This window comes from Bradysia coprophila, unplaced genomic scaffold (assembly GCF_014529535.1).
Source record: "Bradysia coprophila strain Holo2 unplaced genomic scaffold, BU_Bcop_v1 contig_248, whole genome shotgun sequence".
In the NCBI taxonomy this organism is placed as follows: domain Eukaryota; kingdom Metazoa; phylum Arthropoda; class Insecta; order Diptera; family Sciaridae; genus Bradysia; species Bradysia coprophila.
The window spans coordinates 778,954-799,204 of NW_023503509.1; the positions used below are offsets into that span (position 1 = coordinate 778,954).

Sequence of the window (20,251 nt, forward strand, 5' to 3'; positions counted from 1 at the left end):
CAACAGTATAAAATATCCCTACACATTTCCACTCTGTGCAATGTCAACACTTTACACAAAGTTAACATTTTTGTTATACAAAATAACAATAAGTTCGTTTGCGTTTCGGTGAAACGGAATTAAACCTTTTTAATATTAAATAAACTGCAACATTTAGAGTATGAAAAGACACACACATTTCCATTTATAATTTTCCATTTTCTTTTGTCAAACAAATTGCACGAAAAGGTAAAGCAAAGTTTATTTAATGAATCATTCGAAACTGTTTTCCTTATGAAAGCTTTAAATATAAACCAAAAAAACAGAAATTTGTTCGCGTTCGCACGATACAATATATTGTGCAGGGTGACTATAGAAAATTTAAGCAAAACTTTTCCATTACAGTCAGAGGCAGTGAAATTTCAACATGAATTTGCTTCAGCTGATCGACACAAACTGTTGATGCTTACATGAGGGTGGTGGTGGTAAAAGAGTATAAACAGTTTTGGTTGTTTGTGTGGATCAGCTGAAGTAAATTCATGCTGAAATTTCACTGCCTCTGACTGTTATCCAATTAATCTTTAAATTGAAAAGCAACTTCTTTTCTTCGGTGTACAACTACTTGTGCAAATCGGTTTTATTATCATTATCCCTAAGATTCTCGTCGTAATATAATTTCTTTTTCAATTCAATTTTAATACGAAATGACAACGTCATACCCTGTGTGTAACATGAACTATATGTAGACGGAGGATGCTTGGTATGTATGGCTTTTAAAATGGTAAAGAAAATATAACAACAGCACGGTGTATGGATGCGGGTTTTTCGTTGAATAGACGTCTTAATCGACTTTAACACGTTCCCTTTCTGTTATATTATATTAAATTATTATATCTTTAATGTTGTTTTAAATTACAGGCCCTATTGTTGATTCTAGCTCTGTGTTGGTTTTATTTAACAGTTCTACATCAAAATTATAACAAGGAGATGGGATTACCTCGTTATAAATTGACATCGCACCATATATTTATGTCGTTGTTGGCACAAAATTGACAATCTGGGGTCACATTACGTTCGTAATAACAATTAGTCAAAGTCCAAAGAATTTATTCGGAAATTTGATTAATGTATCCAAAACAGCGCTCACGTTCATGTGGGTAGTTTCGGTATAGTATTTCACTGGACGTTGTAATAGGATGTATTGCCCGCAGCGACACAATCGACGCTGGACACAATAGTAGATTATTGACATATGAGGAAAAATGTAGAGGATTGCCGAGATTTCCTTTCATATGTCGATGAGCTATTTTATTGCATAGGAAGAAGAAAAAGAGAGAACAGACGTAGTGGAGCGATAAATTTCACTCTCAATCTCAAATAATGTCTGTTTATAACATCGATTTAATATAGGGTAAGTAATGTCAAAGCAACTTTATGCGGAAAGATCACATGAATGTATGTGTAACGTAACTTACGTTTTGAGAAAGCGCGCGAAATAATGTCATACAAATATTTGAAAATAATGGGTTGTGATTTTCGCCATCTTTTTTTTTTAATGTGCTCAACTTTTGCTAGGCGGCGCAAGTAGTAACTCTATGACAGATTTTATTTGGTGCATAAAATTTCATGGCGTGATTCAGTTTCAAGCTCTAAATTGTTTGTTTTTCGAAACTTTTATTTTTGAAAAGTTTTTAAAAATCAAAATTAATAACGAAAAAAGTGCACAAACAAGTATTTGTGAAATTAAATCACAAAATTACTAAATCCGTGACGTAAACAGTCCAAACACAAACCAAACAGTCTACCGAAATGCCTAGAAATTGTTGTGTCCCCCAATGTTCTAATGTATTCAAGAAAGGAAGTGGGCTTAAATGCCATGAATTTCCAAAAGACGTGAAAAGAAAATCGAAATGGATTAACGCCATCAAAATTGGTCGCCGGCCTTCTTCAAGAATGGTAGTTTGTGGAGAGCATTTTGACGCGAGCGACTATTTCACATCTCAGTCTAGTACGATCCGATAACTTGAAGTCATTTATGTCCATTTATTGACTGATTGATTGTTATTTAAGGAATTAGTCAGCTCTTAAAAGCAAAAGCATTTCCACATCTTAAGCTGCCGACCACTACATTGCAACGATTAAGTGCACCGAAGAAAGAAAGACGTGTATTGAAACGCCAAGTCGTTGACCGTGTTGACCAAGTTGATGATATTCCGATGGAATATTCCGAAGTGGAAATGGAACAGGAACTGCAGATGAATGAGGAATGCTGCCAAACAAGTGAACTGGAATTCGAAGATAAATTCTGCCAAACAACGGAACTGGAATTCGAAGATAAATTCTGCCAAACAACGGAACTGGAATTCGAAGATAAATTCTGCCAAACAACGCAATGCCGACGTGCTGACGTTGATACTCAAACACCAAAGGTAGATTCACCACACGAATTTTAATGGTTTTGTATTATTTAGTGACTTTTTTGTACAAAGATCAGCACAGAAACGCATGCCACCCAGACATTCACTCAAAGACTCATCGATTTCCAATCATTGAGCGACAACGACATTAAGTATTTGACCGGTTTGGATCGGCCACGTTTCGAAGTGGTGTTTCAAATGTTGGAAAAGTTTAATCCAATCAGCGACAACAACAAATTTTGCAGACGTGAGGCTTTGGTATTGATGCTGTTCAAAATTCGTCATAATTTGGACTACAAGATGATGGAATTCATATTCAAAGTCAACAGGCAAGATATTTCAGCCAATTTTAAAGAGGTCACAGAGAAACTTTACGATGTTTTGCGTCAAGTGAATATTTGGGATACATCATACATTAACTGTCAGTGCTACCGATGCATATTAGATTGCACTGAAATATTTGTGGTCCGAGTCGAAGATCCCAATACCCATCAACTGACATTCTCATCTTACAAACATCGGCCAACTTTCAAAGTGTTAGTCTCTTGCGATGAACGAGGAGCAGTCAATTTCATTTCCGATTTGTTTGTCGGATCGATTTCAGACAGAGAAATCATTATCAAAAGTGGCATTCTCGAAAAACTAAAACGCGGTGACTCTATTCTTGCGGATAGAGGGTTCGACATAAGCGATTTAGTAGAAACCAAAGGCGTCACTCTGAACATACCTCCTTTTTTGAAAGGAAGAAAGCAGTTTAGCCATTACGAGGTTATGAAAACAAGAATCATTGCGAATCGAAGAATTTTGATTGAGAACGTAAATGGTCGAGCAAAAAAAAATAAAATTTTAGTCGATCCGATGCCTGAATGCCTTTGGCCGCTTGCTAATAAAATTGTTTACATCTGTTTCAGTTTGATTAATCTCTACAATCCGCTCGCAAAGTAAATGATCAATTTTTGTGAAGATTTGTTTAAGTTGAAAATAAAGTCACATCTACGGTTCTGAACAAATTTTTTTTATTGATTTTCATTTTTCAACTTGTAATAGAATGGACAAAATACGTTTTCGTAGTAAAAGGAAATAGTTTTCAAATATTGACCCACTAGCTCCACATCATACTCTATGGGCTGAATGAAAATACCCTTGGTTGTCCAGACAACAAAGTCACATTTATATATTTTGGTTACGTACATTTGAAGTTGAACTTGTGTGTAATAAGGATGGCTCACCTTCAACGCTTCATCTACTAAGAAATGAGCATCTTGAGGTCGGTCAAATCTATTGACATATGGACATTTGATCTCGACAATAATCGACTTAGAGTTATTGATACCGTCAGGCGTAGCTGAAAGATAGTTTAGTTCACTATCAACGAAAATCCCGCAATTAGAAAATTCTTCTCCAATCACAGTAGAATACGCCTTCAATGCTGCGCTTTCATTTTTGATACCCCATGCTATGGCATCGGATCTAATCTTTTTGGGAAGAATATGTTGTTTCAGAAAACCGGTGACATACTTTCCAGTTCGGCAAGTTCGGATGACTTGGTGTGCAATCGAAGCTGTTATCCGTGTGTGTCTTACCGTTTCCCAGTACTTATTGTGGACTCTAGTTTTTTTTTCAATTATCACTCGTTCCTCATCCGAAGTTTTGTTTACTTGATTCAGCATTAACGCTTCTAGTCGAATGCGAGTATATTGGTGATCGTTGAAATATGCCGGCAGCCTACACTCTCTGTGATGAATCAACGGTGTTCGAATATTCGCTGCAGAAGTTGATTGAATTGATCGTATAATTAGTCGAGTGGATCCCGAAAAGATCTAACGAATACTATTTACATGGACGGGACGTAAACATTCCTCAAGTGTCATGCTAACGAGATCACGACACGAAAATGACTCCTCACCGACTCGTATTCACAAAGTTGACTTTGACTTCTCACAGAAACGTATTCACACAGACCGGAACATAAAAACATTCACATTCACATAGAATTTTTCTTTATTCAGGTCGTGAACACTATAACCTTTACCTTGAATTATTGAGTTGAAAAAAAAGTTAGTTATCGCTTCAGAAGCTTCGTATTGTTTGCTCGGAACATTCATCAGCTTGTCCACCGTTATAGCTTCCAGCTGACGACCTTTCTGACGAGGCATATGCCACTGTTGTAGCTGACTCGTACACGCACCATTTTGCTTCACTCGACCTTCAAGGAAATTCATAAGTAATCCGGAATTTTAAATTTTGAAAAAACTGTTCAGTAATGTACCTGTTACAGCGAAGTACTCCACACCATATAGAACAGCACCAACGTGTTTGCAAGAAGCATTTTTTCCAGATCCCGCTGGACATTCACAATTTGCTTTGATGACGGTCCTCTCTTTGCAATTCAAGTGAACCCGAACAGCGTAGTCAGTACTTTTTTTAGTTTCGGCGCTGCACACTGAACTTATGAAGACATCGTTATCCTTAGCGACAAAAGAAATGTTTTTCAGGAACTCGCATAGAAAAAGTTTCCTTCCTTTGTCGTGGCCCTTCGTTGATAAACGCTCAGAAAAGTAGTAGGCTATAACAGATGGAGTTAACCACTCCAGAATTTTCGAATCCAGATTTTCTAACGGTTGAGACTTCATGTTCGTCGGAAAATTTTCTTTGTCCTCTTCGATTACGTTAATCTCGAACAACGGTCGAGTGACATTGTTCTCTTGCCAATTCTTCACCCTAAAGAAATGAATTGTTTCAAAGAACCTTTCACGTTTAACACAGTTTTACTGTTTACCTCTCTTGGAGAACAGATTTGTTGCCAGAAACTTTTGCACCCATAGCACGTAGCTGATTTTTGAGACCATCAACTGTGGTCTTACCGGCGATATTCATCACGGACGGTTCATTTTGAATAGTCTTCAACCTGCACATAATTTAATGTCGGGAATAGCCTTCGGAGAAAAAAATTCACACGTTTACCGCTTTCTCGTAACAGATTCGTGGACCGGGACAATCTTGACTTGATCACTGACTGGGCTTTTGACAGCACTAACCGTCGTTCCTTTATCGGTTAAATTTGGCAATGGCAATGATCTTAGGCCATCGATTGTGGTAGTTTCACCGGCAACGGTGATCACGGACGGTGTAGTAGCATTTTTCTGTTGAGCATTGTTTAACCTGCACACACTTTCATGTTCATCAAAGCTTTATGTAAATAATTCACAAAATACCGTTCTAGTAATACCGATTTGGTACCTGACACTTTCTCACCCAGGTCTTTCAATTGTTTTTTCAATTGCGCGACTGTTATTTTTTCCATTTTAAATTCAAATTAAATTAAAACAACCACGAAACTAAACAAACACCATACTGGAAGCACTTTTTATCATAGAGTTACTACTAGCGCCGCCGCTGTCAACGGAAAGTACGTGTAGTTCCATCACGACCCATTGAAACTCTACATTTCTCAATTTCCTTTCTCTCTTCGTTTTGTGTTGTGATTCGTATTTTTTGCACTTGTATGTGTGTTATATTTCCGAAATTTCGTTGTTCGTGTCTACAGTATCTACAGTATATTAAATATATCGATGGTTTATAATGCTCAGTTTCCTCTAACCAAAAAAGTACGGAGTACTTTTTGTTGAGTGGAATGGACACTTAAGTGCTAGGACTGGACAATAATAATTTGGGGAAGCATCGTGCGTATGCAATAAAGGACTTTTGAAGATTGGAATAATAGCACTGCGTTGTGGCGTTTAATTCAAAATAACCAAATAACCAAATCGAGGGATGGCAAAAAATCGGTCGACTTTTCGATTTCAGAAATTCCGTTTCAGAAGTGAAAATGCAAATAAAACATTAGGAAATTACATTGAAGCGGTGTCACGGTCAGGAAAGTATATTTGCCAACGTGACAATCCTAAATATTCAATTTACTTTCCACTTGAAATTCCAATATTTCCACAAAGTTTCACTCGAAAATCCAATATTTCAATTTAATTCCAAAAATTCCAGTTCTTATTTCCAAAAATTCCACAGTAACCCCCTCGCACCAAATTGACAGTTAAAAAAATCTGTTTTTGTGCTTGATATTTCAAAGTGTTTCCTTTACTGCGAGTGATCGAAACGTTACACGCACAATTTTGCTTGTCCCTGAATCACCAGATAAAACGAATCTCTTTGATGTGAGGTGTCGTCATATTCAGAAATTTAAATTGAGTTTCACGTTTTATCCTCGGCCTCAGAGATGGCCATAATCATTCAATAAGATCAGTGAATCACTTTTGGATAAAGGGTCAGACTGTGTGAGTGCAAACAGAAATTTTCAAAGTTATTGAGACAATTCCATTTATTTCTGGAAAAATTTATATTTTTGTGCAGGATATCAGAAGTCCAAGTCACTAAAATTTATACCGAACAAGTAGGAAGCGGTCTTATCTATTCACCAGAGTACGTCAATAAGAATGTTTTTGAACATTCGATTTTATCGCACAGTCGGAGAACATTAATTTCCACATTTTCCCTTAGTTCGTCTGATATGCACGACTTATGCAAGTCCAACACTTTCAAGCTTGAACACTTCGCTCGAATAATTTCGAAAATAAGTTGTGCGTACTCTCTATGGTTAATTCGACTAACTGGGAATGGAGCTTAATGAATCCATTCCAATTGATTTTGTCATACAAGTTCCGAATGTGTAGCGTTTTGAGATTGGGTAATCTCACACCACCGATGAGATGTTCGTAAATTGAGCCAATAGTAAGCGATTCGAGTTTGCTTAAATTGTGTGCAACTACTTTCAAAACGGATTGGTCCACATAACCGGTATTGGGTAGTAATACATTGCGAATGTTAGGAAGTTTTTTGAGAAACTTGTCAACGAATTGACTTTCATTCAGCTCACTATCCAGTAATTTTATCGTTCGAATACTGGCATTCTCTTGCAATCGTTCGTAAAAGTCGTTGTCCTGTGGTAAGTCATCAACCATCACACTTAATTTGTTTAATTTGGTCATGCTGGCAAATACGCACTCATACACCGAACTCGGAATATGCCATCCCATTTCTATTTCTCTTAAATTTTGCGCTTGTGATCTAACAAATATCGATAAGTAGTCCGACGATATTTCATCATAATTGTGTGTAATCCTCAATTCCGTCAACCGGAACGGAATCGGAACGTTCAATCTTCCCACTTCATCCAGTATCCATGTTGACACAGCGGTTAACGACGTCAACATCTCCTGCGATGAAAGGAATTCTATCATTGAGCCGTAATGTTCGGAACGTATTTCTTCCCGTATTATCAGAGTGTTGAGTTTTGCTTTTCGAAAGCATTTGATGATCCGTTGATCCCAGCAAAATATCTCCAAGTTTTTCAATTTTTTCACGGCTGGTAAAACGTGATCCAGTCGTACATCATCATCACTTGAGGCGATCGAGCTTCTCGTCTCTATAACAACGTTCGTCAAATTCGGAGTGAGATTTAAAAGTTCGGGAAATGCAACGAGACTGTCTGTGCGACCACCGTAACAACGCAGCTGGACGACATTGAACCCGTGCCTGTGGAATATTTCACGAATTTGTGTATCCTCCGTCAAATGACCTCGGATAATTCTAATTGTTCCAAATCTCCGATTTGTCGTCAGAATAAAATTCATCTTTTGCTCTACACGGCAAGGATTTTTGCTCCAAAATTGACCATAATCATCCTACTCCAGCTTCAGTGACCATCGACATCCGGATTCGATCAAATTGTTCCACCTGGAGAAAAAGACAGAAACCAAAAGATGATCAAGCCGTTGTCTAAGAAGAAAGCAATTCCGTGGATGATTGCACACTCACAATTTGCATGTCAATGTCGCGTCTTTCAAATCTCCTGCATCCAGATATCGGAAAATTTGTGTTAGAATTTCGCCAGGCAGATCGTTGATATTTAATTCGCTCATTTTCAGTGCAGACTAGCTTTGGATATAAAACTTATATCAAACGGCAAAGTACAATACTCGTATCAGTTTTGTCTCATTGGTAGAACTGCTTTCAGAACTGCCATCCAGGCGTTTAGTGGTATGGGTGGTATGATAGAAAGCGCTGCAAAAAAAGCGGTCAAATCCGACATTTCAAATTTTTGTATGGGAATTAACATTCAAACGTTGAAATCTCTGTTGTTTTTGAAGAATAAGAGCCAGATTTTGCATCATAATGGTTTGCATCTTTTATGGAGTTTTATCGATTGGCTTACTCATTTGTGTGAAATGTTGAGTAAAAGTTTGTTTCTAAATACGGTTGACTACTAAGAATAGACCTATTATAGCACTGGTCTTAGCATTAACACCAAATCAAAATCCATCAAATCTGGATTCTTTAGTGATAAGAGCCACCGCTTAATTGTATGTTTTGACTCATATACAACAAAAACCATAGAGGTAGACTACCTAGAGGAATAAGGAAGGGACGAATCGATTTTTTTCCGAGCTTTTTTGTCAAATATTAGTAGAAATACGAAAAGTAAGAAACTCGTACATCGGGCATTTCAAAAATATTGGCAAATTGAAAAGATTTTACAAAGAGAAAATCTATGAAAATAGCACTTCCCACTTAATTTCACAGTCAAATCACATCCACCTTGAACTTAGTCACAGCACTGCTACTCAAGGCTGTATACTTTGGGGAGGTCACGCAGATCGCCATTTTATTAGATACGCGGGAACACACCTTTTCCATACAAACAAATTCTCCAAAATTAAATTTGGTGAATTTTTTGTATGAAACGTGGTGTGTAACCCGCGTATCTGCATCTGCGTATACAGCCTTGCTGCTAATTAGCATGAACACTGAATTGACAAGCGTCAAATTTGAAGGCTTTAGTGATACGAGCTACCGCTTACGATTGTTTGTTTTAACTCATACAACGAAAACAAGTCATCTATCTGTATAACAGAAACGCAGTGCCTACTGTGATTTCATCAGCCTCCGAATATTTTCTATGTTCGTGCTAGTAGCAGTGCTGTGACTTAGTCAAATAATGGTTTAACGAAAAAAAACGTCGTCAAAGTCGTTAATCGTTAACAGAGCATTATTGTTTTTCGTTTTTGAAACGTCAAATCACCAAAACAAAAATTTAGTGTTGGTTGTAAAAAATGTTATAATTCGAAAATCTTCCTCCGAAGATTTTCAACGTTATTGCCAGGAGCAGTGCTAGAATGTCAATGATGATGTTTAAAATCAGAGTGAACTGTCAAGGCTGGCTGACCTTGTAATTTTTAAGTGCCGATTAGCATCAGCGCCGTCATATCATATCATCTCCATAGAGCCGACCATTATGGAGCTAGAGTTATTTGCTGGCGAAATACCATGACTTTCGGTCAATGAGCTGCTCGATTTTCTACGCGATCCCAAGCAATGATCTGCTACGTTCTCAACTACTTTTTCGTTGATTCCCTAACAGCTAGCACTAGTGCATTGATAAGTTGTAATGTTTCTTTTAACAATCACGAATTCTATCTGCTCAACTTAATGTAACATGCCACGATATTATGAAAATTTATTTTAAAAATACACAAACCACTGTGATGCGAGAAGAAGAAACACCATAATCATATTAATGGGCCACCGATGACATATTTATTTAACTAAATATTTAATATTTTTCAATTCTGAATGACGTCTTTATTGGGTGATATGAATAAAGCAGATTTTCCCCGAAACTTTCAAAATGTATTCCGTTTTGTTGGAAATGTTATTATAACTTCCTGCTTAATTAATTCATATAGAGAATGATATGTAGTATGTCTGAACCGGATATGTAGCGCAATATTTATACAAAACAGAAAATCCATAACCGCATTTCGTTTTTATGAAATTTCGACCTAACATAAAATCTGTTCTCAAGCTAATCTGTCTAAAAAGAAGTAATAGTTCTAAATGCCATCGAAATTTTAGACTAAACAAATAAAAACGGATGGACAAATTGGTAGCAAATCGAACTAGACTGTTAAACAAACAATATTTATTTGAGATTCAGGATTTCTATAATATATGGATGATAATGGATGATTAACTGGCGCTATATTGTCTCCTTTTAGAATGCAATATTTGAGGAGAACAAAATGTATTTGCAACAAAATTCTCCTCCTGAGTGGATTGGTTTTCATCTGTTTTAATCAGTTGTTTCGGCAAGCCGCGATTGTCCGTCTCATGTATCGATAATCGTATATGTTAACGCATTCTAATATTAGAAACTAGTGCAATGGAATAATTCAAAGCTGCGTTTGTATCAACGTTACCAACAAAGGATTGCATTGAGGCTGTTAATTGCGACCTACAAAATTAGAAATAATTTACAGCCCTAGGGGTGCAATATATGAAAAATACATACACCATTGACATTGGTAGCTGGCTTAGTAATAGTACACAGTACACTACATATCAATAATACCGATGGAAATGAAGCTTCTTGTATGAATTTCTTGATCTGAGCTGCAGACGAAATCGGTAAACTCCAAGGCTGTAAATTTTGGGAAGGTCAAGCAGATCGCCATTTTATTAGATACGTGAGAACACTACTCTTCTGATGATTTAACATATATAAAATACATTATGACGACAATAATCATCACTTGAGGCACAGCATTGCTCCTAGCATGAACACTGCATTGACAAGTGTCAAATTTGGAGGCTTCAGTGATAAGAGCAGGATTGTTTGTATTGTATGTTTTAACCAAGGTAATATGGGCAGAGGTAATGCCATATATAACCGTATCAGATGTGCAGTGGCACGAAAGTTCGCTTTATACCTTCTCTCCCTTTCTTTAAAAACACAAAAATGCTTAGAAACCTGGGCCATCTGTTTTGTGATAGGCACAACATTTTGTAAAACCCAAAGGATTAGCATGGAACTCGATCGATCTATTGTGCTAGGCCGCGCGTCTGAATGACACTACCTCGCCCATATATTTACCTTGGTTTTAACCCATATAGTGTTAAGAGCGCTCACCCCTTGGCAAAATTTTTAGCCTACATTTGTTCGCAAAAATATTCGTTTTTCGATGATTTCTCTGAACCAAAATCTTTTTTTTAAAAAGTAAAACCATTAAAGCATGCAAAAATGTGTTACTTTTAAAGGAAAAATTGGGTTGTGAGTCAAAACTTTACCTACTTGGAGAAAACATTGCAAGATGTATAATTTACACATTTTGCAAAGGTTTCTCCAAGTGGGATACGTTATCAACCACAAACCAAATTTTCCTTTAAAAGTAACACATTTTTGCATGCTTTAATGGTTTTACTTTTTCAAAAAAAGATTTTGGTTCAGAGAAATCATCAAAAAACAAATATTTTTGCGCACAAATGTAGGCTAAAAATTTGCCAAGGTGTGAGCACTCTTAAAAGATAATGTCTCAAAGAGAGTGTTCACCCATCGAGCTCAGTTTAATTAACTGGTTTGTTCCTAGTTAACTGGACTTTTACATACAAATTTTGATGTATCACCCATCGAAACCAGTTGAGCAAGTGGTCATTTTTCTCTCTTTTACGCTCTTTTAACACTGGTACCTGGTACACAACGAAAACAAGTCAACGTGAATTTTTCTAAGAAATCCGCCATTTTATCGTCAACCCACGCGTTTAGTGGTATGGTAGAAAGCTCTGCATAAAAAAGCGAATCCGACATTTCAAATTTGTGTATGGGAATTCACATTCAAACGTTGATATCTCCGTTGTTTTAAAAGAATAAGAACCAGATTTTGCTAGGTTTTCATCTTTTATGGAGTTTTATCGATTGGCATACTTATTTGTGTGAAATGTTGAGTAAAAATTTGTTTCTAAACAAAAATAAATGAGGTGTTCCAAGGTTGGTTTCTAAATTTTGGGATGACAGATGATTCCTCTGACACTACCTAACTTCCATCGGATTTTTTGATGGATTTCGGTTATTTTCGATATAAGGTGAGGTGTTCCAAGGTTTGTTCTTAAATTTTGGAAAGACAGATGATTCCTCTGGCACTAACTAACTTGCATCAGAATTTTTGATGTATTTGGGTTATTTGCGATATAAGTGAGGTGTTCCAAGGCTGGTTCCTAAAATTTGGGATGACAGATGATTCCTCTGACACTACCTAACTTCCATCGGTTTTTTGATGGATTTGGGTTATTTTCGACATGAGTGAGGTATTCCAAGGCTGGTTCCTAAATTTTGGGATTCAGACTGATTTCTCTAGAATTTTTTCCATAAGGTTTTTTGATGTTGTCGAATTGACAAACTTACAAAAGTAGTGATATCAGTCAAAAAAACCCTTCAAGGGTAAATGTGATGCAAGTCCTTTATCTTACTTACAAAATAACTGATATCGCTGAGGGTGACGCATTGTGCGCCGTACGCAAAAGTTTTATACACAAAAAATTTACCCAAAAAATCTGTGAAAATTTTACAAAAATAAATTTGCGTCACAAGTGGCAGATGTTGAGGAATCTATTGTTAGGAATATGGCTACAAAATGTACTGAAAGAATTTAAACGGAAGAAAACCAAATCATCTGCCACTTGTGACGCAAATTTATTTTTGTAAAATTTTCTTTCACAAATTGTTTGGGTCAATTTTTGTTGATGAAACTTTTGCGTACGGCGCTATAACTATATATACAGCTATATTGAGCTATTTACAGGCATATAGAGCTATATAATATTCATCTGTGAAATGTTTATTAATAGTGAAATATAGTGAAATATAGGTAAATATAGTTGTTTAAATAGGAATTTATGAAAGTTGACTTCGAGCGGGCTGTCTATGGCTATATGTTTATATTGCCTCAGGCAATTTATTTGTATATGATAACAAGGCAAAGAGTGGATACTGTAAGTGATTTTAAAGGGCTTTTCAATAGAGAAGAAAATGAATTTTAAGAGAAATGAAGAGTTTCACAAGTGAAGTAAAAATATAACGAACTGTGTACTTGCCTTAAATATACATTAAAATCGCAGAGTCGTTCGTTAAATATACTAAATAACCTCCATACAAACAACACACACTCTACGGGGAATAATGGTCGAGATGTGCGTCAAATTCGTCTCACTCTGCTCGGAGGGACCAGCAGTTTCATATGTTTTTTTCGTTTCACCCTGCCAAACAACCTAAGTGGTCCTGCGTGAAATAACGCTGACGCACATCTCGATCATTTCATTATTCCCCGTAGAGTGTGTGTTGTTTGTAATGGAGGTTATTTAATATATATTATGCACCTGTTGCCAAGATTGGTATTTTGACGTGTAGGACATTATTGCCCTAGCCGAAGGCGTGGGTCATAATGCCTACACGTCAAAATAACAGTCTGGCAATAGGTGCATATCATATTTTATCTGTCGAGAACAGATATATCGAGATAAACAAAAACTCCCTAGAGGGATAAGCTCGAGATTATCGTTCTAGACAGATAAAATATACTATCTAACACATATTAAAGGCTTCGTCAACACACCGATCAGCATCGATGTCATGCTATCTTTGGAGAGCTTACGAACAAAAAAGGTTACATCACAACTGCGATTCATTAACAAAAGAAACGTTTATTGCGACTTATAATAATTTCAGTCATCACAATAGATTTACCCTTTCACACTTAGTAGCTCCTGTATACTCGGTTGTGGGATACTAAGAACTGGTTGTTGTTGCCACCGTGGTGGTGGTCGTTGACCGTTGTGTGGTCTGGCCGTCACATTGTACATGGGCTGGAAAGTCACAGGCACCCAACACTTGATTCCAGAACAATCCGGGTGAACAAGTTCGTCCAACGAATGTTCTATTCGCAGCGCATTGCAGGAATCGGTAACAGTGGGTTGGATGTGGAGCATAGTATCCGTAGCAATTCGGGTCTGTGACGAAACAAGGATCACCTTCATTGTAACCTGGGTCATAAGGAGGGCGTACAGGAACTTCAGGACACGGTTCATCTTCGTTGACGGTAACTAAATAAGGAAGTGCTGCAGTAAGGCTCACCAAAACAGCCACCACCAATGTCAAACATAGAACTGGGATTTGAATGTAAAAAATTTTAGTTACAAAAATCAAAATGAAAGTACAGTAAACTTTCGGCAACTGAATTTTTTTAAATTTGCTAAAATGCTAAGTTGAGCAATTTCAGACCGAAGATTAGGAAAATTTTTATCGAAATAGATTTCGAACCAATTAACAGACCTTTTGCCATTTTGCTCTTGTGATTCTCGTGTACTCGTGTTGATACTAAACAGATTGAACAACAACTGCTTTGATGTGTATTTATACCAATTTTGCGATATCAAAACGCAAAAGTGGCTCGCGATTAGATTAGACGACGTTTTTGCTGCTTTAATCTTTTCGATTACTTTTTTAGTCGTAACATTGAAAAAGTGCTGTTGTAATTATCATCCCATACGCTTTAAGATTAAACAGTACAAGGAGTAATCTTGCTCTCAGATAACGGATATTTGTAGTCTTACCTTTAGTCGGAAAAATCGTAGTTGTTAGAGAAATTTTATTGATTGTTTCAAAGTTGTATATGAGGAGGTTACGCAGATCGCCGTTTTTTCACTAGACGATCGTTTTTTTACTTGAAACTTGAAGAAACCGGAACTTAGTTACCTTCTTCCTTTCCTCGGTCGATAACGGACAGCAGTGCTAGGCTATAAGATGAGCAAAATCGATCGAATAGGTCCAGAGATATCGTCTAAAAAGTGCAATTTTGGAGGGCGGATTTTTCACAGATATTTGCGGAAAAGTAGACGGCACTACGTCAATTAATGAAATGAAAGGTGTTGAACACATCAATTGGCTAAAGCCCTCACAGTGAGGGCAAATCGGGCTATCTCGCCTAAAGAAGGGTGGCGGTTTTGCTTCACAGATAGAAATATGGACCTAGATCTTAATCTTTTAGGAATTAACAGTACGCGACAGCATCTTTTTAGGAATTTAAATTTACTTCCCTCAGGAATTGCTTTCGTTTAACCCCCAATTATTAGGTCCTTCAGCACACCAGTCGCGAATCGATACGTTAAAAATTGTAAAGCGTTTACAGACGTGATGCTATGTCTTTCACTATTATTATTTTGACCCGCAGAAAATTTGAATTTCCCTAATCCCTAGCCAGGGGATTACAATGTAATCCCAGAAAAATTACTTATTGGAAGTAATCCCTCCCGGGATTACAATTTTAATTCCAGATTTCTGTCTGTGTTTCATCTTGCTGTTTGCAACTTCAGCAATATCAATTCAGAAAATTAAAACTCAATGTCTAACAAAGTACAAAAAGAGTGCAAGTACAGCCTTTCAACCAACCCAAACTTAAAAAAAACATTTCCCTTACCCGTGTGGCACAGCTACTTGCAAACGATGCGTCAAGTGCTTCTGTCGCAAGATCAGTATCTTCGTATTCAAGTAGGAAATAACAGAGTGATGCTAAATGATGGATGGCAATACAATTTTCAGGTAATCTAATCTCTCTGTTCATAATTTCATAAAATGTGCACAAAATCACCTTTTATTCACTATTTGTGTCTGTTTTATTGAATGACACGTCGATAAGTTGTCTAAAAACGTAATATTTCGGAAGTTGAAGTAGAACGAACATTTTCTTATCTCATGTTTTTCGTGATTTGTTTTGGCAAAAAACGAGATTATAAGATGTCCACAATGGACAATCAATCGGAAAGATTTTTTTTGTGTTATCTTCACTGTACTATTCTTCAGAAATTTATTTTTCACAATTTCAGTTACATTCAATATTGTCTACGCTACACTATAGCGTTTGATCGCACAACCAAGACGTAGCTTCTTACCAAAAAAGCATTCGATGGTTTTTTATTAAAATCTACGACCATCTGAGACGACTTCAGCTTTTCATCGAAATTGTTAACTATAAACTTGCGGGGTGGAGCGATTTTAAAATTTTAATTTTTATCGATATAAATATTAAAAATTTTGCATTTTATTGTTATAGCAACCCAGTTCCAAAAATTTTTATTAACTTTAAATGGCTATTTGTCACACTAGGCGAAAGTTTTTGTTACTGAAATAGGGTTGCCCTACAGCATTTCTTGTTGAGTGTCGAAGCTGTAAGCGTCACCTCTACCGATATCAGTTCTTTTGTAAGTGGATAAGAGGACTTGCGTCACACCTCCACTGTAAGTGGTTTTTGTCGGATTTACATGTTCCGTTCAAACACGTAACTCTACACGGTACCTATACCATGTTAGTAGATAGTAGATAGTTCAGTTGAATAATAGTTCATAAAATTCATTTAATTAAAAGCAAATAAAATGCATACAAATACACACCAAATCCACCCTTTACTTAGCATTAAAACAAATTTCACCAATTTTGTAGTATTATAACGTTGTATTTAGTCCGTTTGGTTTTAGGGTGGCGGCGGTGGTGTGCACACATATACCGTTGGACTGGACTGGTTTATATATTAATGATAGGTGTTCGACTAATCTAGAGACAGGTCTAGAGTAGGAGAACGTGCACGGAGGCCTCCGTTTGGGCCTATTGTGCTACTATTTAGTCAGATTAGGTATGCACTACGTCTCGGAACCTTTCTGTACTCACAATGTAGTTCAGAATGTCCTTGGGTTGCATATTTTTGATCGTCTGGTATTTTATGATGTAACCGCCAACATGCTTACATCGGCAAGACTGTACGTTGTTCCAGTGTTCTTGAAACTTTGTGTTTTGTAATGAAAGAATCTTTCTTCTTTTCAAAGAGGTAGGCCTTGATACCTTGATAATAGGCTGTGGTCCTGAAATAGTACTCAGAGCTGCAGCTTTAGCTAATGTGTCTGCCATTTCGTTGCCCTCAATTCCTGAGTGGGCTGGAACCCATATTAGCTTCACATTATTGTTTATAGCCACTTGATTTATTAGATTCCAACATTCTAATGATATGGCTGATGTTTGAATGTAGGCTCTCAAGGCCTTCAAGGCGGCTTGGCTGTCTGCACACATATAGACATGCCCATCTCTACAGTTGTTGTCCAACAAGGCGTGACAAGCGGCCGTTATAGCACACAATTCTGCTAGACATATGCTGGCATAGTTTCCAAGTGGAATCGATATTTCCATGTTAAGCTTGGGACAGTACATGCCTGCACCAGCAGAGTAATTCATAACGGAACCATCGGTGTATAGGACCGTTCCTTGCTTGGGTGGAAGATCACCGTTTAGCCAGGCATGCCTATTAGGAATGACGACTTCAAAGTTCTTGTCCAGAGTGAACGTTCTATTGATTTTATCCGACGGCATCGATAGACACGGAATTAATGCGGTCGCCTCGAACCAGGCTTTGCTATGGTCAGTTTGCCTTATGGCACACTCTGCTTGTGATGCTAGTCTGTATATAACCTTTACTGCCTGCGATTGAATCAAGATATGTAACGGAGGAAGATTAAGGATTACCTCTAAAGCGTCTGAAGGTGTAGATTTCCAAGCGCCTGTGATTGATCTGCATGCTAGTCTTTGGAACTTTTTGAGCTTTCTTTGGACGTATTTCTGATTGCCTATGTGGTTCCAAACGAAAGAGCCATAAAGAAGTATTGGTCTGATGACCGTAGTGTAGATCCAATGCATTACTTTTGGGGATAAGCCCCACTTGGTACCATAGGCTTTTCGGCATTGCCACAGGGCAATAGTTGCTTTGTTTATGCGGTAGTCTAGATTAAGTAACCACAGTAGTCTGCAGTCGAGAATTATTCCTAGATATTTAACAGCGTTCGAATCTAGTCCTGAAAGCAGGGGCACATTATTGTCTTTGCAGTACTCGACGAGCTCAACGAATTCGTTTGTGGGAGGTGCACTCACTGAATCGTAAGGAAAATAAGACGAGCAAATAACGATATTTTTATCAGTCCCATTTAGCTTGATAGATAGTAACGCAACAGCTTGATCTTTCGTGCTGAGATGGTATAGAGGATGGATCGACAAATTTTTCGAGTGGTATATAGCGGCTCTGGGTCTAACGTTGCCCCCGCCTGAATAACGCTGTCTTTTTTCCTGTCCAAGCCTTTAATAGCACTAATCCTTACGGCTGGTTCTTGTAATAATGCGACGAAAGATTTTTTTGAGTTGAGGAGTCGTTTTAGCTCAGATGTTGGAGCATATGCGCATATAGCTTTGTGAAGGTTTATTTGGAAGAATTCTAACTCTTCAGCCATGGCAAAACATTGAACTTACCTCAGGATACCATTCGGCTCTAATGATGTACTGGTAGAGAATAATGGTAGCTGTTAGATCTGTTTGCTGTTGAGCAATGTGTAATTGCAAACACAAGTCTTTGATGCTGTGAGTAGAAGATTTTATTGAAGAAAACGAATCATGCTCAGTGTACAATAGCGCGGTAGTCTGTGCCATCATTTATTTTGATCCTGCCGGTTTCGTAATACGGCCTGAAGCGAATGTTTTTCCAAAGAACACTATCGTCCTTTCTTCTTTGATTTTTGAGTTTTTGTACGGTCGCCAGTGCAAGGTATCCAGGTTATCATTTTTGCGTTCCATTTCCTCACAAAAGTCTACGAAAATAGGCGCTTTGTTATTGAATATGCAAGATGTCTTTACCAGCTTTGGTATAATACCTTGGCCAATGACCTTTAGTTTCATCTTATCGAAGAGTCCTTCTAGTTTCGGTGGTATACTCATGGCCCATTTTTTAGCTGATTCATTTGGACACACAAACTTAAACCGACCTCTGTCTGGCACACTGAATTCAAACTTGACGTCAGAATTTTCCTCCGCCTTTAGAGCGGCCGCGACCTTGCCGGCAATTTTATCCCCTTGAGTCTTGGAGAAGATACATGCAACCTCTGCAGGAGCGATTAGCACTAAGTGAAGGTCTGATTTCACAACGGATTCTTCATCGGATGAAGCCATGATGATTTTCCTGTGCTTTGCCGTGGGAACTATGGTGCTGTCTGGTTCCGTTTTTTGTAACGATCGCTTATACAGAATCGATTTGTTTACCTCACAGTTCACCGCTGTCTGTTCGGTTGCGCTGTCGTTTACTGCAGACGAGCTTTGTGCTACTATGGAAGCGACCGGAATTGTTGCCTCAGACTCGGTATCCAATAGTGCTACGGGAGGTCTCTGTTCTGACACCGCTTCTGCAGAAGATTTTACTACGTTGATGTCTCCGAGATGTGAATTGGATGCACTCTTGTCGTTAACACTAGCCGAGTCTTTGACAGCGGTATTTTCAGAGCAACGAGTACCCTGTGCAGTTGCAGAAGTCACGAAGGTTTTCTTGAATATTGTTGACCGTCGCGTCGCTTTCAAGGAAAACTACGTTGCTCTCACTTAAAGTTACCTCGAGTTCTGAGTCTATTGTGGACGGATCGCTGCAGTCGTCTTGACTCGATCCCAATAGTTTATCGTCGTCAGATAGGCAGTTATCGTCAAGAAAGTCGCTCATTCCCTTTGAAGTACGTCTTTGAAGGCTGAGTAAGAGACGGTAAACGTTAACTAACGTGGTGAGCCCCGTGAGTTCTGAACCAGCCGTTTGTCGTGCCTTAATGACGATAAGAAATGAGCTTTTTTAGGCTCGTATGTTACACCGAAGTATGCGCTAATGTCTTTTACCTGAGATGATGTCGATGATAACACACTAATCCAACGATGTAAGATAACCTACAAAGCCACGAGGTTTTGATTGAAAAAAGCGTGCCACTGACCGATGGATATTTAAAAACGAGTGTGGTACGAGAGGATGACGTTTAGCCGTACAAGGATCTATTTGGTGGATGATTGTTGTAGTTATCAAGAAGCGTTTGTTGCCGCTATCTGTTACTACGTTACCTGTGAACTCTGTGTCCGCTAGTATTCCCCTTTTAGCATCAGTAAGCTCTAAATGTAGATA

General features: G+C 37.8%; 3 protein-coding genes and 1 long non-coding RNA gene across 6 annotated transcripts; 1 reads left to right on the plus strand and 3 right to left on the minus strand.

Moving 5' to 3' along the window:
- The first annotated feature begins 1,778 nt into the window (after window positions 1-1,778).
- On the plus strand, window positions 1,779-3,402 carry LOC119078250 (THAP domain-containing protein 2-like). 2 transcript variants are annotated; one of them, XM_037185728.1, is made up of 3 exons: window positions 1,779-1,987; window positions 2,050-2,408; window positions 2,469-3,402. In XM_037185728.1, exons 1-3 carry the CDS (start codon window positions 1,789-1,791, stop codon window positions 3,339-3,341), a joined length of 1,431 nt encoding a protein of 476 aa, XP_037041623.1. In that variant the 5' UTR covers window positions 1,779-1,788; the 3' UTR covers window positions 3,342-3,402. The 2 variants fall into 2 exon arrangements, with proteins under 2 accessions (XP_037041623.1, XP_037041624.1); XM_037185729.1 differs by having other exon boundaries at window positions 2,050-3,402.
- On the minus strand, window positions 3,346-5,823 carry LOC119078239. Of its 2 annotated transcripts, XM_037185700.1 has the most exons (6): window positions 5,612-5,823; window positions 5,361-5,558; window positions 5,176-5,304; window positions 4,666-5,117; window positions 4,429-4,602; window positions 3,346-4,161 (listed from the first exon to the last, which is right to left on the minus strand). In XM_037185700.1, the coding sequence occupies exons 1-6, from the start codon at window positions 5,698-5,700 to the stop codon at window positions 3,413-3,415; spliced, it is 1,791 nt and encodes a 596-aa protein (XP_037041595.1). In that variant the 5' UTR covers window positions 5,701-5,823; the 3' UTR covers window positions 3,346-3,412. The 2 variants fall into 2 exon arrangements, with proteins under 2 accessions (XP_037041595.1, XP_037041596.1); XM_037185701.1 differs by having other exon boundaries at window positions 3,346-4,602; window positions 5,612-5,816.
- Window positions 5,824-6,852: 1,029 nt separating this feature from the next.
- Window positions 6,853-8,388, minus strand: LOC119078259. The gene is made up of 2 exons (XM_037185753.1): window positions 8,226-8,388; window positions 6,853-8,144 (listed from the first exon to the last, which is right to left on the minus strand). The coding sequence occupies exon 2, from the start codon at window positions 8,039-8,041 to the stop codon at window positions 6,947-6,949; it is 1,095 nt and encodes a 364-aa protein (XP_037041648.1). The 5' UTR covers window positions 8,042-8,144; window positions 8,226-8,388; the 3' UTR covers window positions 6,853-6,946.
- Window positions 8,389-13,917: 5,529 nt separating this feature from the next.
- Window positions 13,918-14,705, minus strand: LOC119078271. The gene is made up of 2 exons (XR_005087965.1): window positions 14,569-14,705; window positions 13,918-14,402 (listed from the first exon to the last, which is right to left on the minus strand). It is a non-coding gene; the product is annotated as an uncharacterized LOC119078271 (long non-coding RNA).
- Window positions 14,706-20,251: the final 5,546 nt, after the last annotated feature.

What these genes read in the sequence shown, in the direction of transcription:
- LOC119078250 (XM_037185728.1), top strand. Translation starts at nt 1,789, where the DNA reads ATGCCTAGAAATTGTTGTGTCCCCCAATGTTCTAATGTATTCAAGAAA. An exon ending in CTATTTCACATCTCAGTCTA is followed by an intron (nt 1,988 to 2,049) that starts GTACGATCCGAT and finishes TTGTTATTTAAG; the next exon opens with GAATTAGTCAGCTCTTAAAA. An exon ending in TTGATACTCAAACACCAAAG is followed by an intron (nt 2,409 to 2,468) that starts GTAGATTCACCA and finishes TTTTGTACAAAG; the next exon opens with ATCAGCACAGAAACGCATGC.
- LOC119078239 (XM_037185700.1), bottom strand. Translation starts at nt 5,700, where the DNA reads ATGGAAAAAATAACAGTCGCGCAATTGAAAAAACAATTGAAAGACCTG. An exon ending in GGAGTACTTCGCTGTAACAG is followed by an intron (nt 4,603 to 4,665) that starts GTACATTACTGA and finishes ATTTCCTTGAAG; the next exon opens with GTCGAGTGAAGCAAAATGGT. An exon ending in TTTCAACTCAATAATTCAAG is followed by an intron (nt 4,162 to 4,428) that starts GTAAAGGTTATA and finishes CAACTTCTGCAG; the next exon opens with CGAATATTCGAACACCGTTG.
- LOC119078259 (XM_037185753.1), bottom strand. Translation starts at nt 8,041, where the DNA reads ATGAATTTTATTCTGACGACAAATCGGAGATTTGGAACAATTAGAATT.